Source organism: Salminus brasiliensis, chromosome 24 (assembly GCF_030463535.1).
Source record: "Salminus brasiliensis chromosome 24, fSalBra1.hap2, whole genome shotgun sequence".
Classification (NCBI taxonomy): domain Eukaryota; kingdom Metazoa; phylum Chordata; class Actinopteri; order Characiformes; family Bryconidae; genus Salminus; species Salminus brasiliensis.
The window spans coordinates 5227072-5245793 of record NC_132901.1 but is presented as its reverse complement, the minus strand read 5'-3'; the positions used below and the strand labels follow the sequence as shown (position 1 = coordinate 5245793).

Genomic DNA, 18722 nt, shown 5'->3' with positions numbered 1-18722 from the left:
ATTTGGTCACCGCACTGACCTGAGCAATTAAGAAGACACATTTAGGGCTACACCGAACGATTATCTCAGCACACGACTCGTCTACTGATTATATTTTCCACTAAATTCTAAATGCCCACCATGGGAAGTACAATTAGTGCCTTGTTCAGGGAAATAAAACCTTAGAGAAACATTTCACTAATGGCTTCAGCAATGAAAATGTACACAATTACAAACGTAAACAATGTGGTGGCACTTGTAGGTCTAATATATGTTCATTTCCCAACCACTAGCTAGGTGTGCCCCCATCACATGATGCTACCAGTGCTGGGAGGGTGAGGGCTAGCATGTGCTTCCTCCAAATCCATGAAGCGGCACCAAACTGCTGCTAACGTAAGGTCATCAGACAGCTTAACACGCTTGGAGGAGAGCACCAACTACCAGCTCTGATACATCAGCTAACAGACTAGCACTGCACTGAGTAATGGGGGGAGAGGAAGGGCCACAGATGGCTGCGGCATCACCGGGTCTAAGCATGGCAACAAAAGGCTGAAGCCAGACTGTGCCAGACTGAAGCTATGAGGTAGACCAAAGTGAAAGCTCACAATAACAACAGTCAGGATCGCCAAATCAGGCTTATCTCACCATCACCAGGGTCCGACCGCCACAATACAAATCGCATGCATATGGCCTGTTGGAACTGAAGTAGCCATAAATCGACCAAAGAACCAGCGCTTTTGATCTAGAACCCAGATTACTGGAGACCAGAAATCCACATACGGTATCTAGGGGGCTGAGGAATCACGTAATGGAAGAAGAAGCACTACTAAAGACATTCTAGTGAGCAGAGAATTGTTAGAACAGCAGCTGCAGACAGGCAAGACGGGCAAAACGGAGATTTTAGAAGTGTGGCTAAAGACACTAGAAAGACAGAAAGATGAAGGTGGCTTCACCCTGATGAAAGCGGACAGGGAACAGAAGTTCGAGTAGTTATAAGTAGGACTTACAATTAGGGCTGCAGCTCAGGACTGTTTGCACGATCTATAAACCTGCTGGCTATTTCGATGCTCTAATGCGAAGCGGTTGTGACAGAATGTCAATGTGAATCAGTGTTGATGTTAAAAAGAGCATAAGGCTTACAGAGCATATTTTTAAAAGGACAGTCTGGCCTAAAACTAGTCATAGTATAGAAAATTCAGCAGCATGTTAGCAAGCAATCACATCTACCTTAAAGTGTTAGTCAACCTAAAGCTCCTCCCACCTTCAAGGTACAGCATTAGAAGGAGGTTTTCATTGTCTTTAATCCAAAAGTCCACTTTAGGGGGTCGACATGCATGTTCACAGCAGATGCTGTAATTTAACAGCGTTTAATTTGGGCCAGAGGCAACGTCCTAATAATGACTGACGCATTTTTCATAATTGCAGCCCTAATTACAATTGCACAGCGAATGTATGAGGAGACAGGTAGCCCTTCATTCAGAGACTAGGACACAGCCATAACTGCAACCAAAACAAGGAGCCGTCTGAGAAGAGAGAGAGAGATCTACAGAGACGACTGGATCAGCAAGACCACTATATACAGAGAGACAGAGAGCACCATTAGAACTACTGAAGAATCTACAGACAGAGCCAAGAGGAAGGGCCCCAGAGAAGAGAGCCGTAGAGAAGTGATAGGAGCTCTGAGACGGGTCTCTAAGAAAAAGGCAGGTTTTTCTACAAAGGCAGCGGGAAGGAGCTCCATCAGTGCGCGAGTACTCACGAGTGAATCCAGGTGCTGTGAGCAAGAAGAAGGTTCCAGAAAAGTTAGAACATCACACAGGTGTTACAGACTTATTCAGCAGGGCACTTGTACGCACATGGACACCAAACACACACACATACACATACACATACTACAGATACAAACACGCTGTGTATAGGTAGCACTGCGCAGGACAGTAAAGCAGGGAGGCAGAACGGAAGAGCTGTGCACTGGGTTAACTGAAGGAAAACGTGGGAAGGTCTAGCACTTCGCTTCAGGGCTGCTTATCTGAGGCTTGATAAAGTAGTAGTAAAGTAGAATAATGCCTAAAATTGCAAATATTTGATACATGCTCATATTTACAGACTCCTAGCTGTGACTCAAATGGCTAAACAAACATACATAAGAAACGAATATTACTGTGATTTAGTTGACTGACGATTTTGCTCTAACTGATTAGTAGGTAGCTGAATTAACCCTGACTAAGTTGTAAACAGAGTATTGCAGTTACCGGGTGGTTGCGTGCTATAATCGATGATGCGCTGTTGGCCTTGTGCCAAGTCAGGGTTGCTGGACGACAGGTTTCCGCTGATGGGCACGGCGGGCGGAGGCTGCTTGGCCTGCCTCAGGCCCACGATGCTGTCGTCCTGCGTCTGCCCCAACCCGAGGTCACTGGAAATCAATTAAAAACACATGAAAAAAAGTTCCTTCAACAAATAATGATAATAGTAATAATAATAATAATAATAATAATAATAATACAGTTAAGACCTGTTGCTCACATTTACTGCGACCCAAACCTGAACATGCACATCCTAATAATTAACGTCAGCTGAATGCGTGTCATGAACAACAAAAACATATGAATACATTGGCAGCTCTCAGCTGCACATGATTAGAGCTGCTGGTGTAGGACAGGGGCACATAACTGCCTTCTTCATGGCAGACTAGCCAAGCTAGTGGCCAACAACAATGCCTTCCTTACAGCAGACTGTGCTGGTGGTCAACAACACCACCGCATTCCCCATGGCAGACTATGGTAGTGGCTAACCACCACCTTTCCCTTGGCAGACTAGACTAGTGGCCAACAACACTGCCTTCCCCATGGTGGCAGACTATGGTCGTGGCTAACCACCACCTTTCCCTTGGCAGACTAGACTAGTGGTCAAGAACACTGCCTTCCCCATGGCAGACTAGGGTAGTGGCTAAACCATGCTGCCTTCCCCTTAGCAGTTATTGGCCAACAACACTGGCCATGGCAGACTAGGCTAGCTGCTAACAATACTGCAATACTTCCCTAAGCCAGACAAAGATTATGGCCAAAAATACAGTCTTTCCCATAGCAGACAATGGTAGTGGCTAACCACCACTTTTCCCATGCCAGACTAGAATAGTGGCCAAGCATACAGAGGTGCCCATGGCAGGTAGTGGCCAACAACGTCGTCTTCCCCATGGCAGAATAGGATAGTGGATAACACCCCCTTTCCCAGGGCAGACTAGGGTTGGATTCCTCACTTACACAAGCACACCACACTATACCCATGAGCAAGTTCTTGCTCAAGACTCCTAACACTAAATGCATCTACCAGAGTAAAGGAAGACCCAAATGTAATTTACCGTACAAACATTAAACCATCAAGGCAGAAATGACCGGTAGCCCATGTGACTTGTATGTGAGCTTGTATTTGTACCTGTATGGTTTCTGAGGTAGGATGCTGATGCGCGTTTTGTCCAGGATCTTCATCAGTTTGTTGCGGCCGCCCACCGTGTGCGCCTTGGCCTTCTTGCTGACCTTCTCCTGACCTATGACCCCAGCAGTAACCCCAAGATCAGGTACAGAGTAACGGGAGCTCTTCTTCCCGTCGCCAATCTTAGGAAGATGAGGAACGCCGTTCTTCCGCTCCTCTGCTACTCGGGCCACCAGCTCCTTAAAGACTGAGAGGGGGGGGGGTACAGAGACAGAGTGTTCAATCAAGAAGATCTGTAACAGTCAGAAGAGGAACATAGCAAACATCTACAAGCGTCTGACCAATCAGAAAAGGAAATGCCTTGGAACTTAAGATTTTATTACTCAGGCATGGTGCACAAATGTAGCATAAACAAATTCTGCGCTGTCGGACGACTAATATATCTGGATCCCTCCGCTCCAAGACTTTTCCTTTTGTGGGCTGCCTGACCCTTTGTTTTGAAGACTCAAATCTAAACTTCATATAAATCAGTGGCATGTGTTGACGGCATGCATCTGCTGGACAACAGTCGAACGGTAGCATTTCAACCGGTTTGTGTCTGTGTAGGAATGCAGATCATGTGGGGGGGGGGGTGCTCACCCAGTAGGTTGGTTTTGACAGTCATGGACAGATGCAGGTTATTCTTGAGGATCTCAGTGGCTTTAGACAACTGAACATTCTCAAATGTCTGCCCATTCACTTCCAATATCTAGACATAAAGATAAGAAGTTAGTTAAAAAAAAAGCATCTCTAAAAGACAGAGGGGTTACGTTCAGAGCCCACCTCCACCATCTACCGAACTGGGCTAATCCTGTCCTACCTGGTCTCCACGCTTAAGCCCAGCCTCCTCCGCCTTGCTGCCCATTTCCACACTGCTGATGAAGAGGCGTGTCCCTCGTTCTGCGCCACCGATCAGAGTGAAGGGGAGGGGCATCTCCCGAGACCCCCTCGTGATGGATACCACTCGAGGTTTGGCCTTCGCAGCACACGCAATGTTCAGCAGTCGCAGCTGACCAGTCATCTTCTGCTCCGAGAGATAGAGAGAGAGAGAGAGTGAGGAAAGAGTGAGTACGCATGGAAGGGTCATGACAATGTCTCTGTATGTATTTCTTCCTTGTTTCCTCGTACATCTCTCTCCAAATAGTTCTGGAACTCCTCCAAGAAGTTGGTCATGTCGGGGTGTCCTTCAAAGTCACTGAAGTGATTGTTAACCCACAGCAACACAACCCGCGTCACCTAACAGAAAGAGAGAGAGGGGAGGCAAGAGTGAATGCAATGTGCGTGTTAGAATAATAAAAATAATAATAAAATGATGAGTGCAAGAAAACGTTCGTACCTTATCGCGTAAACTGGGGTCATTAAACCAGTCCAGTAGTCTCTGGCCCACAATGAGCGGGCTGGACACGAAGGTGCGGTAGGTCAACAGGAAGTCTTCAATGTATGTGGGGTCCACTATTGAGTGATCTTCCACTAAATGCTGAATCAATCGCTCTGATGTGCCCTGGGAGACAGAGGTTTAAAAGACACTACTAATGAGAAATGTAGAGATCAGAGCAGGGAATTTCAACATCCGCTTTAATGTGGTTCTGCTGCCGTGAGGTCTGGATCGGCTAAATTGCCGGCCCATTGCATTTTTGTCTGAAAGTCAGCCTATGCCGATACACAGCCGCCTGATCCTTCGATCTCTATTACTAATGTCAAAATGAAAGATAATAACAGTCAAAATAAACTGAATCTCTTAGTTGACCAAGAAAGCTACCACTGATAAGTCAGCTTGTTGAGTTCAGAGGGGGCAGCCATAAATGGCCACTGTCTCAAAAACAAAGGAAAGTCCATAACAGCCACCTTAACGACGATGTGGCCCTTGCGAGTTCCCGTGCGGTCGAGTTCTCTGTGCTCCTTCACCATGACAATCTCGCCTTCCTCTTCCACTCGCTGTGTATTTTGCTCCACTTGATTCAGGATGCAGCAGTAGTCCTGCTGTGCTATACACACAAACTACACACGAAATATAAATAGAAAAAAAAAAGTTTGTGGACAGTTATTTTATATTTTAGTTCAGTTTTTCCCCAATTTTTTTTATTTGCTTGTCATACAAAAAAAAAAAAGCCCACCTGACAGTCGTCCACTTTGGTCCTCATGACGCCAACCATCAGCTCTTTCTCCATGGAGGGAGAGACCCCGAAACTGCCACCCATCCCTACGGTCTCGCACTGTCCGTCTGGATACATCACCTCCACTGCCCCGTTTAGGATGACTGACCACGAGTCCAGCTGAATCGCAAACACAGACACACGCATTAAACATCAATCCACTCAAAACATACAGCTTGTCTCATAAACCTAGATAAGAACCACCAACACAAGGTCCTTCTCAGTTTCTCCAGATAACCTGAACCCAAAGTCACGCCAGCCCAATTTTAGAGGAGCTGAGGAACGTTCCTACTGGAAAACCTTGAACCTTTGGGCTTAAGGGGCTTATTAGACCAACTGAGAAATCCAGCTTTGTGAAATACCCCACTAAAGAACTCGTGGCCTGCATATTTTGGTGTTTTCTAGCTCTAATACATTTGGTCAAACCCTTATTTAGTGGCTTAGTGTTAAATATGCAAGACTGGGGCACCTCTGGAACTACAGAGACACGGTTAAACAGGCTGACATTTTTAGGGTTTCACTGATGTGGTCGTTTATAGCAGCTTCATTAAAAATGCACTATGGCAGCAGCTGAAATTCGCAGATGCAGCAAGACGAAAGCCGAAACACCTGGCGACTGACCTCTTCTCCGTGGTTGAGAACGACGGTCCCTGCCCGCTCCACCACGGCAAACACCATGACGGCACACAGCTCTCGCCTCACGGACACACTGAGACTCGCGAACGCTGGGAGCTGCTGCACGAACTCCAGCAATTGCTCTGCAGGTGGAGAGACCGAGAGAAGGTGTTTGCAGGACAGCGACGACATGCATGAATTTAAGCTCCCTATTATAATCCCTGTCAGTTTTACCGATATCATCGTCTGTTCGGTCCATGGGGTCCTTCTCCAGGCAGTCTCTCACTATGTCCCGACTCATGAGGGGGTCCGATGACCTCCCCACGTCTTCATCGTCCTCGTCGTCATCCGAGTCCACCGCCGTTTCAGGAAGCCCACTGAGGTCCACATCTCCACACTCGCTTTCAGTGGCCTGAGAGAACAGGGCGAGGTTTATTTACTTATAACTTTGAAGCTTTTTAAGCTTCTAAAACCTTTGTAAATAAACAAGAGCAGCACTTTTTGCAGGTTATATAGACAGCATTTGGACAAAAGTATTGGGACAACTTTTCTTTTATTGTTTCTTTTGAAATCAAGTATATTAAAAAATATATTTACTGTCCAGGGAATGCTTTCTACTAGATCTGGAGAATTAGGGTGAGGATTTGATTGCATTCACCAACAAGAGCCTTAGTGAGGCCAGGATGTTTAGTGATTACCCCCCCCCCCCCCCCCCCCATTTATCCCCAGCTCCCCAACTTATTCCAAAAAAAGTGGATGGAGCACCCACCATCATTCCAGAGAACACACTGCTCCACAGCTCAATGCTGGGGGGCTTTATACCCCTATAGCCAGCCCACGTATAGTGTTTTCTTTTATTACTTTAGTACTGAGTGTAGAGCCTGACACTGACTAGATAAGAGAAACTGTAGAGCAGACTGTGCTGTTAATGCACCGCTGTTTAGTCTGTGAGGCTTAGTTGCTTTGTTTGGGTGGGTCTGATGGTGGAGCTTGTGTTTGATTGTATGGTAAAGAGATAAGGAGGGGTATGGGTTGTGTAACCCAACAATTGGGTGTGTGCTTTTGTGTGTGTATCTGTACATATGTAGGTTTGAGGTAGGTCCTGAGAGGGGGGTGGGGTGGGGGGATACAGGTGGAGGTTATCTGGGGGTCACGATCTGATATGACAGATGGTCAGCTGGCTCAAATAGAAGACGGGGGAGGGGGTCTTCTTCAGAGAGTTTTAAGTCTGTGTGTGTGTGTGTGTGTGTCCCAGATGTGCATGTAAAGGAGCTGTAATGATGTGTGCGGCCTGACTGTGCAACAAGGCTGCCTGTAAGGACAAGAGAGAGAGAGAGATAGAGAGACACAGGGACATACCTGGTAAATATCTGATAGGCTACTGCTCCCGGAGTCGCTGGCGATGCTGGATCGGGACTGGCTGGAGGACATGTGGAGGTGGAGACTGTCTGAGAGGTGGAGCTTAGAGAAATCTGCAGGAAGCTAAAAGAGAAAACAAATGGTTACACGCAGACACAAACACAAATGTGTGTGTGTGTGTGTGTGTGACTCCGCTGGCTATCTAGTTCATGATGGCTCAAAGGATTAAGTTGGCTAAACCCCCCCTTCCGCTCATAGCACAATTACAACCAGCAGCATGAGAATAGAGTGTTTGTGGGCACACACACACACACACACACACACTTCACAAAACAAGTGCAGTACATGCAAGTCTATTAATCAATCCATTTGGGTGAGTGTTAAAACATGCATTACCACACAATTTGGCTTGGATTAATCTTCTTAATCAGAAGTTTCTCAAGCGCGAATCCTGAGAGCGAGCGAACTCAAGGTGAAGTAAACATCACACTTCATCAGACTTCAGATAGACATGAAGCACGCATCGCCACACACATACGCACACTCCACGCCGGCCTCATTAAAACGCCCTCGAGCACAAGTCTATGATAACACGTTAATCAAATTCGCAGCGGATTAAGCGGCAGCTTGTCGTTTGTCATGTGAAGTGATACGCTAATGACCTTAGGTGGCCATTACCGAATGAATTCCTCGCACTGCGCTCCCGCGTAACGACCCAGCGCTTTGAAATGGATCGGCTAGTGGACACGTGTGTGAGCGTGCACACACTGTAAACAGTATATCCAGAGGCTTAATATAATAGAGGCTGTTGATGGGTGATGAACTCATGGCCTAGTTCAACTGGCCTACATACGGGGAGAGAGCGCGCATCACTGCAATTAGAATGGGCACCCATGAACAACTTAATACTCAAATCATCACTAATATCGCTGAACTCCGACTCGGCTGCTACAGAGCAGACTCTCAGTACTTCTCAGCTTGAACTTGCAGTGACATTAAGTCGCAAACTTTTTGCTCCATCCCTTTCAATACATTTCAGCACATTTGAATACAGTTACTAACTGTAATTCTACCAGCTGATCAAGAACTAAATAAGCATATACTGTTTACATGAATGTAGCAATGCCCCTCTCTTTGCCATTAGGCAAAATAACACCCCATGTGCTACACTGGTCTTCTTTTTTTCTACCCAGCAATCAATTCATCACTCTCACGGTTTGTCATCATTCCATCTTTACATCCATCCATCCATCCAACTCTTTTCCTACTAGACAAGCTTGATTTCAGGCTAACTCCTGCTATCCATCCACCCATCTCTCCATCCATCTTTCATTCTTTCCACCAATCCATCTTTCTATCCATCCAACTCTACATCCATTGATTTCTTTATCCATTGATCCATCCACATATTCCATCCATCCATCCCACTCGACTCTTTTCCTATTGGACAAACTACATTTTAGGCTTAAAATCCTGCCCCCCCACCAAAGCCTGTAGTAGTTTCTCCTCAGATTCCCTTCAAATAGATCCAACCTGCTTGGCACTTTATGCTTCAACTCGACCTTCATTCCAAAAGTGTAATAAACTGCCCAAAAACTTTTCAGTAACAGACATTAAGGGTGGGCAAACTGTGATATTTTGACAGGCTGACTGAATTCACTAGTAGAGCCAAATAAATCTACAATAATAATAATAATAATAAAAATAATTTTTAAAAAAGCATACCATTTATCTTTACACAATGAGCTTTCCATCATATTGATCATGTCTACTAGAAATGCTTATATATCTGTAAGCAGCCTATAAATGCTCATCTGCATGTGCATAGGTCGGTTTATGGTCTAATAACGTATGTAAGCATTATAGAGCTGCACTGTCTGGTAACGTTTCAATGGAAGTCATTATGTTTATGTTTTATCAATGTCATTTTGGGGCATTTCTATTGACCCAGTCGTCATGACACGCTGACACCGTGGGATTCTGACATAATGAACAAATATAAAAAGTACAAAATTGCAGAAATGAAGATTAAAGATTTATGATTGAGAGTGACGAGGTAGTATATATTAGTACAGTATATATAAAGGCTATATATAGGTTTTAGCAATGTACAAACACATGGGACTTGACTATAATCACTATATTGCTCTGTTATTCCAAAGTATGTGTATGAAGTCCTATTTCATACAAATCAAGGCAATCAGGTTTGGACACCAAAGGTTGAATTTCTACAAATCTTCTTTTCCTGGTATTATTCTGGTCAGTGCGCACTACACTGGGAGCCTAATTAGCATCGTCTATCCATCATTTTTCTTAGCAGGCTAATAATATGTGGCTTAGCAGAGGCTAAGACTTGTTGCATGACGTGTGAACACCGCCAGCAGTACATGTCTGTAAACATACTCACGCTCCTCATCTCCGCTCCCCTGACTCCATAGCCGTGCGAGAGTACTAACTGCCTCATTGCCAAAAACACAGAGTGCCCAACCATCCTGTTCCCGTCAGCGCAAAGCGGCGCACGGCATTCCGCCTCGTCTCCCCTCCTCACTTTCTCTGCAGCTTAATCCTCTGGATCCCGTTCCTGCTCTCCACTGAAGTGCTCTCGCTCTCGCTCTCTCTCCCTCTCCTTCTCTCTCCCTCGCCTTTGTCAGATCTTTGCCTCAAATCTGCCGCATTTGGGCTCCCTCAACTACTTCCTCTCCCTCACTCACACCCAGCAACATCGCTTTCTAGCAAACTCCTGCGAAAATCTCCACAGCAACAGACAGCGCACAGGCAGGGAGGGGAACCAGAGAGAGAGAGAGAGAGAGAGAGGTATACACAGAACAAGAGAGAGAGGGGAAACACTGGCTGAATCCATTTACATCCCACCCCGCCTCCCTTTCACTCTCACTTCTCTCTCTCTCTCTCTCACACACACACACACACACACACACACACACAGAGAGAGAGATTAGTACGGGTCAGGCTGGTATTGTTTATGCAGAAAGCTGGGGGAGGGGTTCGGCCATGAGTGAAACCTGCTGCCCTACTAAACCAGTCACCGGGGCTGACCCCCGCAATGATGGACAGTTCACGGGACAATCGCACAGCTTTAAACCTCCTTGCAAAATCCCACCCTCAGCGTCAATCATAATGAGTTCATTACCGGTCAGACACTTAAACAACGCAGCATAAGAAAGGCAAGGGAGGTGAGAGAGAGAGTGTGTGTGTGTGTGTGTGTGTGTGTGCGCGTGAGAGAGAGAGATAGAGAGAGAGAGAGAATATGAGCACATTACAACAGCAAAGGAAAGAGCAGAACTTCCACTCTTGTGATCATTAGAGCAGTTTCATAACCCTTAGAAGTAACCACTGACGTTACTAAAGCACATACACCATACGGACAAAAGTATTGGGACACCTGCTCGTTCACTGTTTCTTCATTTATATTAAAAATAAATAAAAAGAGCTTATCCTGCTCCTTTCATAACAGTCTCTCCTGTCCAGAGAAGGCCTTCTACTAGATTGTGGAGCGTTGCTGTGAGGATTTGACTGCATTCAGCGACAAAAGTACCGGATGGAGCACCAGCCATCATCCCAGACAACACAGCTCTACAGCTCCAATGCTGGGGAGCTTTTTTCCCTTTCTAGCCTTTACAGAAGGGCCTCATACGCTTCTATTAAAAGGGGTGTCCACAAACATTTGGGCATACAGTGTGTGTGTGTCTGTGTAATTACAGAGCATATAACAGGTCCGTCTCAGCATTTCCAACCTCTTGTCGAATATGGCGAGAAGTAGCTCATATCAGATTACAACACCTGGTGATTGTTTCTAAGGGTTACAGGTAGGAGAACAAAGCACAGGGAGTGTTAAGCAGGCAGAGGAAGTAGTTAAGGAGCTGTTAAGGAGAATTACGGGAAGGCGTGAGAAAATGTTACCTGGGATTTTGAGCATTCCTGCAGCCAAAAGGAAAAAAAAAATAAAAGGGACAATTATTACACACTGTACTCTTCCAGTTAGGGGTAAAAGCATGATTACATATACTTGGGACTGTAAGGAATTAGTAAATTACACATTAAATTCAACTTTCTGTATTCGAAAGGGGAAGAAAGAGCGGGAAAGGTTTGGGGGCCAAGAAACTGGGTCTGTTTACGGTAAGACGGAAAGAGAGAAGATCATGTTTCGCTCACATGTGTACTTTCATAACAAACGTTGCTAGGTTAGACAAGCTTTTACAACAATGATTATGAATTATAGGCCATATTTAGTGCATTTTGAGCATGAAAGGTACTACTTTGAGGCAGGTGTTGTGTTTTAGGTGTCTTATTGAACTGGAACATTGGAACAGTCGTTGTTTTGGTTCTCATGCTTTTCTTGCTTAACTACCCATAAAAGGGCTCCTATATGTCATAGTGACCCCCGTCTTTAACCCTCTGAAGTTGTCGATTTTTGCAGATCTTCTTAAATTCACCTTTAAAGGTGATTGTTTTTATATCAAGATGTTCCGAATAATCACTTGTGAAGAGATACTCTGACCCTAAATCCAGGTCAGATTTTAGAAACTCTTCAACTTTCTTATAAAAACATGCCTGCTTGAAATGGGTTTACGAGAGCCCAAGCATTCACAAAAGCAGTGGAAGGTATGAATACATTTTATAAACATTTATAAAAGTTTCTGAGTGCTCATTGGTCAGTTTTACACTAAATGGATCACAGCACCGCACATGCACTGTATTAGGGCAAGTGCATTAATGGAAACAGTGAGGGAAAAACCCGAATGAGGCACAACGGCGTGTTCGTAGACTCTATTTTACAGACACAGACCCTAGGTCCTCTGAAGCTTCTCCAACCTAGCAACACATTTGTGGACAGAGCGTGAATACATTGTCCAGCCTCGCTTTGTACTGAAGCAGTGTGTAATCTTAAGGATCAGTGTGTGCACCTCTGTACGGACCGTGTGGTAGCCTGGCGGCAGAGGAGGCTTGCTGACTGGATAGTGCTCGACCGTGTCGATGATTGTCTGCCTCTCGCCGCGCTGGTTTATTTTCCGGAATCTTCTCCTGGACTGCCGGTGGGACGCCTGCCTCTGGAAGTACTCCTCACTGTCCTCCACATAGTCCACCTGAGAATAAGCGAGAGAACACACTGTTGTTAAGAGGACTGCGGCCGATTTCTCCGTTTTAGCAGGGTCTGGCGGCGGTTTGCAAACAATCGATTATCTACACAAGCGAAAGGCAGTTTAATGTGCATATCCTCAGAACATCAGCTGGAGCAGTTGTGTCGGAGGCTGGGGAAACACTGTAACTTGCAGAGCAGCACTTAAAAGAACACGTCCAGCTACCAGACTTTCATTAGTGTTGCTCTTCAAGAAAAATCAGCATTACAAAATTTGCATTACAGTCACTGTAGCTACTGAGTGATAAGCCTCATGGCACAATAGGGCTGGGATTTTAGCTAAATACATTACTATTCATACTAATGCAGATATAATTAGACTATTATACTAAGCCATTTCTTAATCTGTTATTCTGAAAGCTTGTTTTGTGTACGTTTAAAAAAAAAAAAAAAAAAAAAAAAAAAATCACATGGTCAAGAAAGACAAGCCTGTGTATTTATGCATCGTTGTAAACACCACTCACCACTATCATTTCTGAGGCTTCAAGGACAATGCACTCGCAGCCTCGGCGCAGGCTGCCTGCAGAGCGTTTCCCAAAACTGAAAGAGAGGAAGAGACGATCACTGATTCCGTAAACCTCAAACTACAAGTGAGTAAATAGGAAAAGCAACGGTCCTTAAAAACAAACCTGCTCCGTGGTAGGAACATGGACTCCTTTATGAAGACCGAGCCAGACAGCAGGATGTACCAGCAGGTCCCAATGTCATCAGGACTAAAATAGAAATATTACACACAACACTGAAGTAAACAGTTTCACTGCGAGTATTCCAGCACAGCCTCGAACCCACTACAAAACACGAACGTCTTATTTACTTCCTACTGTCCATAATGCATTCCAACCCTGAGGTCGGACTTCGCTAATCTTTCACAATTCCGTCTGAACGCTGCATGTGACCCAAGAGTATTACCAAGTGAGTTCCAGCATGTGAGTATTATTCACGTTACAATGCTGGGGGGGGACTGCTCCGACGGTCTCTTGGGTCTGACGCGCACAAGCAGGACTATTTCAGAACACTTGACAACAAGATGTGGTCTGAGGCATGCATGTGATTACGTAGGCATACGGGGTGGGCAGGACACGGCTAAAACATTATATAGTGTAACTATTAAACAGGAGTATGCTTTTTAAATGCGCCATTACTGGCTCATTTCCATTCGTTCCAGTGTAGCTCGGTAGAACATTTCCGAACTTCAACAGCTTGTCAGTACTGAAACCCGCCAAATAATGAAATAATTCAATAATTCAAAAGTTTTTATTGACATAAATTAATATTTTTGAAACCCACGAACTTGGTTTCCAGTCTGAGCTTAACCTTTTTTTTTTTGGTAAAGGAATATTGGGTATTGACCATTGTAATTCTACATGTTACAACCCCTGGACATCTCTCCAAAAGCAACATCTGCCAAACAAGGTGTGAAATGTCTGACCTGAAGAACGCTGGACGGGATCGGTTACGCCAAATCTGGAGAGCACTTTCACACTAGCTTGTGACTCTCCAGGTTTGTTTCAAGCTAGCCATGAAGCTAGCACATGTGATGTAGTCTTCCTAAGCGTGTAATACTTGGTTAAAGCATGGCCAAATTAGTACATCTGTGGTAGACTTCATAACCTTGTACAGCTTCCTTAGTCAAAAAGTGGGTTATCAGAGCCTTGTACTTCTTACCTACTCAAACTATGAGACTTCGTAGCCTTGTTTATCTTCCCAAACTCAAAAACGAGGGTCTTTATAGCCTTGTTTATCTTCCCGAACTCAAAAACTGTGAGACCTCACAGTAGTTCTCCAGAAAAACAAGGGACTTCATAGCCTTGTATGACATTTCACTCCTCAAACTGTGGGACTTCATAGCCTTGTGCTACATAATCTTCTTATTATTCAAACCCTGGGTCCTCACAGCCTTTTTCATCTTCCTTCCTCAAACTGTGGGACTTCATAATCTTCCTTACAGCCTTTTAGATCATCTTTACTCACAAACTGTGTGATTTCACAGGTGCTTTCCAGACAAACAAGGGACTTCATAGCCTTGTACGTCGTCCTAATAGCCTTTCAGATCATCTTTACTTCTCAAACTGTGGGACTTCATAGCCTTGTACGTCGTCCTAATAGCCTTTCAGATCATCTTTACTTCTCAAACTGTGGGACTTCATAGCCTTGTACGTCGTCCTAATAGCCTTTCAGATCATCTTTACTTCTCAAACTGTGGGACTTCATAGCCTTGAGCTACATCATCTTATTCAAACCTTGGGTCTTCACAGCCTTCTCTACTCAAACTGTGGGACTCCTTAACCTTGTGTATCTCCCTAACTCTAAACGAGGGACTTCACAGCCTTGTACATCTTCCTTACTCAAACTGAGGGACTTCTTAACCTTGAATATCTTCCTTAGTCAAAATGTGGGACTTTTTAGCCTTATACTACATCATCGTATTTGAACCGTGGGACTTCATAACCCTGAAAGTTTTGGGTGTCATTTTGGTGCAAGTCTACTCTGACCATGTGCCTAAATCAGCAACATCAACAAGCTCTCTGTTTCTCTAGCTTCATGTAATGACCCCAGGGCACCCCTAGACCATTAGCTCTCAGTTGTTCCTTACATCGGGTCAGGGTTTCATGAAGAACGGACCGATATGAACGTCTCCTTTTAGTAAATTTGGACCGTTAAAGACAAGGTTTTTGCTTGGCAGCAACAATGTATTAAGTTATATTATTCATGCAATACTGTCAAGGCCTGACCTGACTCAGGCTCGGGAGTGAGGCGGTGGTACTGTGGCAGCGAACAGAAGTAAACGCAGCTGAAAATGGGCAATAACCCTCTTCCATTTTCTAAAATCATCCTCCAAACTTCACTTCCCCTCATTTTACTCGATCAGTGGCCTTGCGACCTTGCTTGCAGGAGCACGTGTTTGGGTTTACTGCAGGAAGACAGACCCGTTCGTTCAGTTAAGGCTTTTTCAGGAAGAGATTTTTTCTGCGTAATGGCTTTAATTGCTAGTTTAATCAATAATTGGAAGTGTACTGCACCCTTTTATATTTCTATGCCGTCAGTGTTATGTGTGTTTTGCAGTTGAACAGTTTTCGTCTTGGAGCTCATCAACAGACACTGACCGACCGCACTAAGAGCGGCTGGAGCTGAGCTGCTGATGGTGGGCTGAAGCGAGCGAAAGTCAAAGTGAAAGCTCAGGGCTTTGAGGATGACTGGACGCGGCTGATTCGCTCCCTTTTCTGATCCATGCAGCACTTTCGGAGCAACTGAACTCATGTGTGCATTATAAATAGTGTTCTAAATAGAACTTCTGCTTTTTTAGACCTGACTCAGGCTCGGGGGGGTGAGGTGGTGTTACTGGGGCAGCGAACAGAAGTAAACGTAGCTGAAAATGGGTGTGAGAAAGTGCTCCGGGAAAATCGGCAGGAACTGTGCGACACAATAAGATGGAATCGATGCCATGAAGTTTTGAGACTGTTCCGAGAGCAAAACGAAGGCCCTGTATTACGGAATCCGGGCCACTGAACATCCAACATGGGCAGACATCCAATCAGCTGCTTGTTCCTATGCAGTTGATGCTGTAAACTGGCTGTTGTTTACTGACTCGTCCTAATTGCTCTAAATCTGGCTTTTAAATTATACATGCAGCCGCTCAGTGGTTTAATAGTACAGACAACACTACTACAACGTCTACGCGGAGATCCTGAATGTCTTGACATAATGCAGTGCAACATATAGACGTACTGCCCATCCCTTTTATACTTGTGTGTACTGCTCCCCTCAGAAACACAAAGAGCTTTTAATGGCTTAATCTCTGTCTGCAGATGGGGGGCACAGATTTACATGTCCCAAGCCCAAGACAGCTGTGTGTGTGTGTGTGTGTGTGTGTATATGTGTGTGAGGGAGATGGGGAGAACAGATGTGAGCGTGTGTTGGTGCAAATCATTTGCCTGACTTTGATATAAACCTCTGTTAAACTGACCTAGATTAGAATCCATATATGCATGTGTGTGTGTGTGCTGGCTGGTGTATACTCACTAGTACAAAACCTCATTGGCCTCATGCTGCTCGTAGCGGACCGTCTCGCACATCAACCTAAACGACAAAAGGAAAAAATTATACATACTAGGGATGCACCGATCCGATACTGGGATCTGATATCGGTCCCGGAACTAAACAAAATGAGCCGGATCAGGTTTAGTGATTTTCACAGGTGGCTACGATTTCTGCACAGTCAGTAAGCATGTGTCGCACACTATGTGTGTGTAGTTACAGACCTATTCATTTACACCGCCCCAAAAGCTTACCTGAGCTGGTGTTCTCTCAGGTTGGACAATGCTTCCATCCCATGCAGATAGGAGTACACAATCTGTAGATCCTGCAAAACAACAGGCACAGTATTAAGAGTTACAGAATTAACTCCATCAGCAGATGAGTAACGTAACGCATTCTTTGACCGTACGGACGTTACAGCATGGATCAATGTATGCAGTTGTGCGGAGGACGTGCAGTAGCCTATGTGCAAAGACTGACCGACGCTCCACCAGGAAAGCTTAAGTTGTACCCCATTAGCCAATTAGCAACATGCCATTCTAAGCCAATTGAAGCTGACTAGCGGCTGACTACAGCGAGTGTAAATGACGCAAATCAGCAAGTCTGCTTCCCTCTTTGTTTGTTTTGCCATTTTTGTATCAAGTTTGGGGTTAAGAAGATGAACAGACACATAAAAAAACATTAAAAAAAAGACCTACGTGAGAGTGTGTTTTCAAAATAAACATATATATATATATATATATATACCTAGTCTCACACTTGTCTCCCAGTCCACAGGTCCAAACTGTGTACTGTGACGTCTGTGTACCCTTACAACCATCGACTTCACAGAATACCAAACCAGGCGCAACTTTAATAAAGACTACCATCTTTTCTCAGTATGTTCTTTGAAAAGTAAACAATGGTAAAAACAAAAATGTATAATTTATAAAATAAATAAAGAATAATTGTCTGCCCTAAACACAGGACTGCAGATCACACCCAGTTTCTTGCCCCATCTTACATCTAAGGCAACATACATTGTAAAAAAACCAAACAAACAAACAAAAAAAACTGACTGCATATAGTTTGTAAATATCGGTCAAGATATATATATATATATATATATATATATATATATGCACTGAAAAACTAAGAACATTTGATTTTCATACTTGTAATTCAATTCTAAATTCTGACCACAGACATCCAAGTATTAAGGGACGACTCCACTTATTTATTTTTAATTACCGCCGCTGGAAATGTATTACATGTCATTCTGCACCGTTTGTAATGATCCAACACGGTCCACAGCATACGACAGCAGTTTCAAAATGATGTAGGTAAAATGGAAAAGGAACAGAAATGGAGATGCAATGTTTTATTCTATCAGCAGCGACATACAAAAGGTTCTCTACAAAGCTTTTAAACCCTCAATATCTTTAAATACATACATATATCAAATTTAAGGAGAATAAAAGAAAGTGTTCTATTCATCACCAGGCTTTTATTAAACAAGACTTCGTCCTGAGAAATCACCAACTTGCAGTTGCACCCAACTCCCAGCAAGCGGCACTGTTTTCTTTTTAATCCACAATCCAAGACAAACAGCCCTTTCTCTCCCCACCTTCATGCCGCATTCAAAGAAAGACAGACACACACACTCACACACACACCTGCATCACGCAACAGACTGACCGCACCCGTTCTACATGACACAACGCACCAAATATCAATGTTTAACAAGAAAGGCATCTTCTGTTCTGTTCATTTTCTGCACCCCCCCCCCCCTCCCCCATTCCAGAGTACCAAACCAAAACAACATGGAACCTTTTGCCCCTTTTACATTTACATAAGCCTGAAATTGACACAGACCGTCCTGATTTCTGTACAATTCTTTTGGGAGCGCTAGCGGTTCCCATTCATCCCATCAAAAAAAAAACTTATTTAAGAAGGCTAGAATACTGCACTTCAATCCG

The 18722-nt window shown here is 44.4% G+C and overlaps 1 protein-coding gene across 8 annotated transcripts in view; it reads right to left on the bottom strand.

Annotated features, from left to right (window-relative positions):
- rapgef2a (Rap guanine nucleotide exchange factor 2a) overlaps nt 1–18722 on the bottom strand; it is a 45857-nt gene that overhangs the window by 9145 nt on the left and 17990 nt on the right. For 3 of the 8 annotated variants that reach the window (XM_072670729.1, XM_072670733.1, XM_072670735.1), the window contains exons 2-18: nt 17019–17089; nt 16750–16806; nt 13359–13442; nt 13194–13269; nt 12497–12676; nt 11493–11510; nt 7575–7697; nt 6450–6627; nt 6222–6358; nt 5562–5720; nt 5293–5445; nt 4784–4948; nt 4576–4683; nt 4268–4471; nt 4048–4156; nt 3412–3655; nt 2232–2392 (exon numbers count right to left, since the gene is read on the bottom strand). In XM_072670729.1, coding sequence (XP_072526830.1) covers nt 2232–2392; nt 3412–3655; nt 4048–4156; nt 4268–4471; nt 4576–4683; nt 4784–4948; nt 5293–5445; nt 5562–5720; nt 6222–6358; nt 6450–6627; nt 7575–7697; nt 11493–11510; nt 12497–12676; nt 13194–13269; nt 13359–13442; nt 16750–16806; nt 17019–17089 — 2227 coding nt within the window. Of the gene's footprint in view, nt 1–1738; nt 1754–2231; nt 2393–3411; nt 3656–4047; nt 4157–4267; nt 4472–4575; nt 4684–4783; nt 4949–5292; nt 5446–5561; nt 5721–6221; nt 6359–6449; nt 6628–7574; nt 7698–9981; nt 10426–11492; nt 11511–12496; nt 12677–13193; nt 13270–13358; nt 13443–16749; nt 16807–17018; nt 17090–18722 lie in introns of those variants that run through there. The other 5 variants (XM_072670727.1, XM_072670731.1, XM_072670728.1 and 2 more) reach the window with 4 other exon arrangements.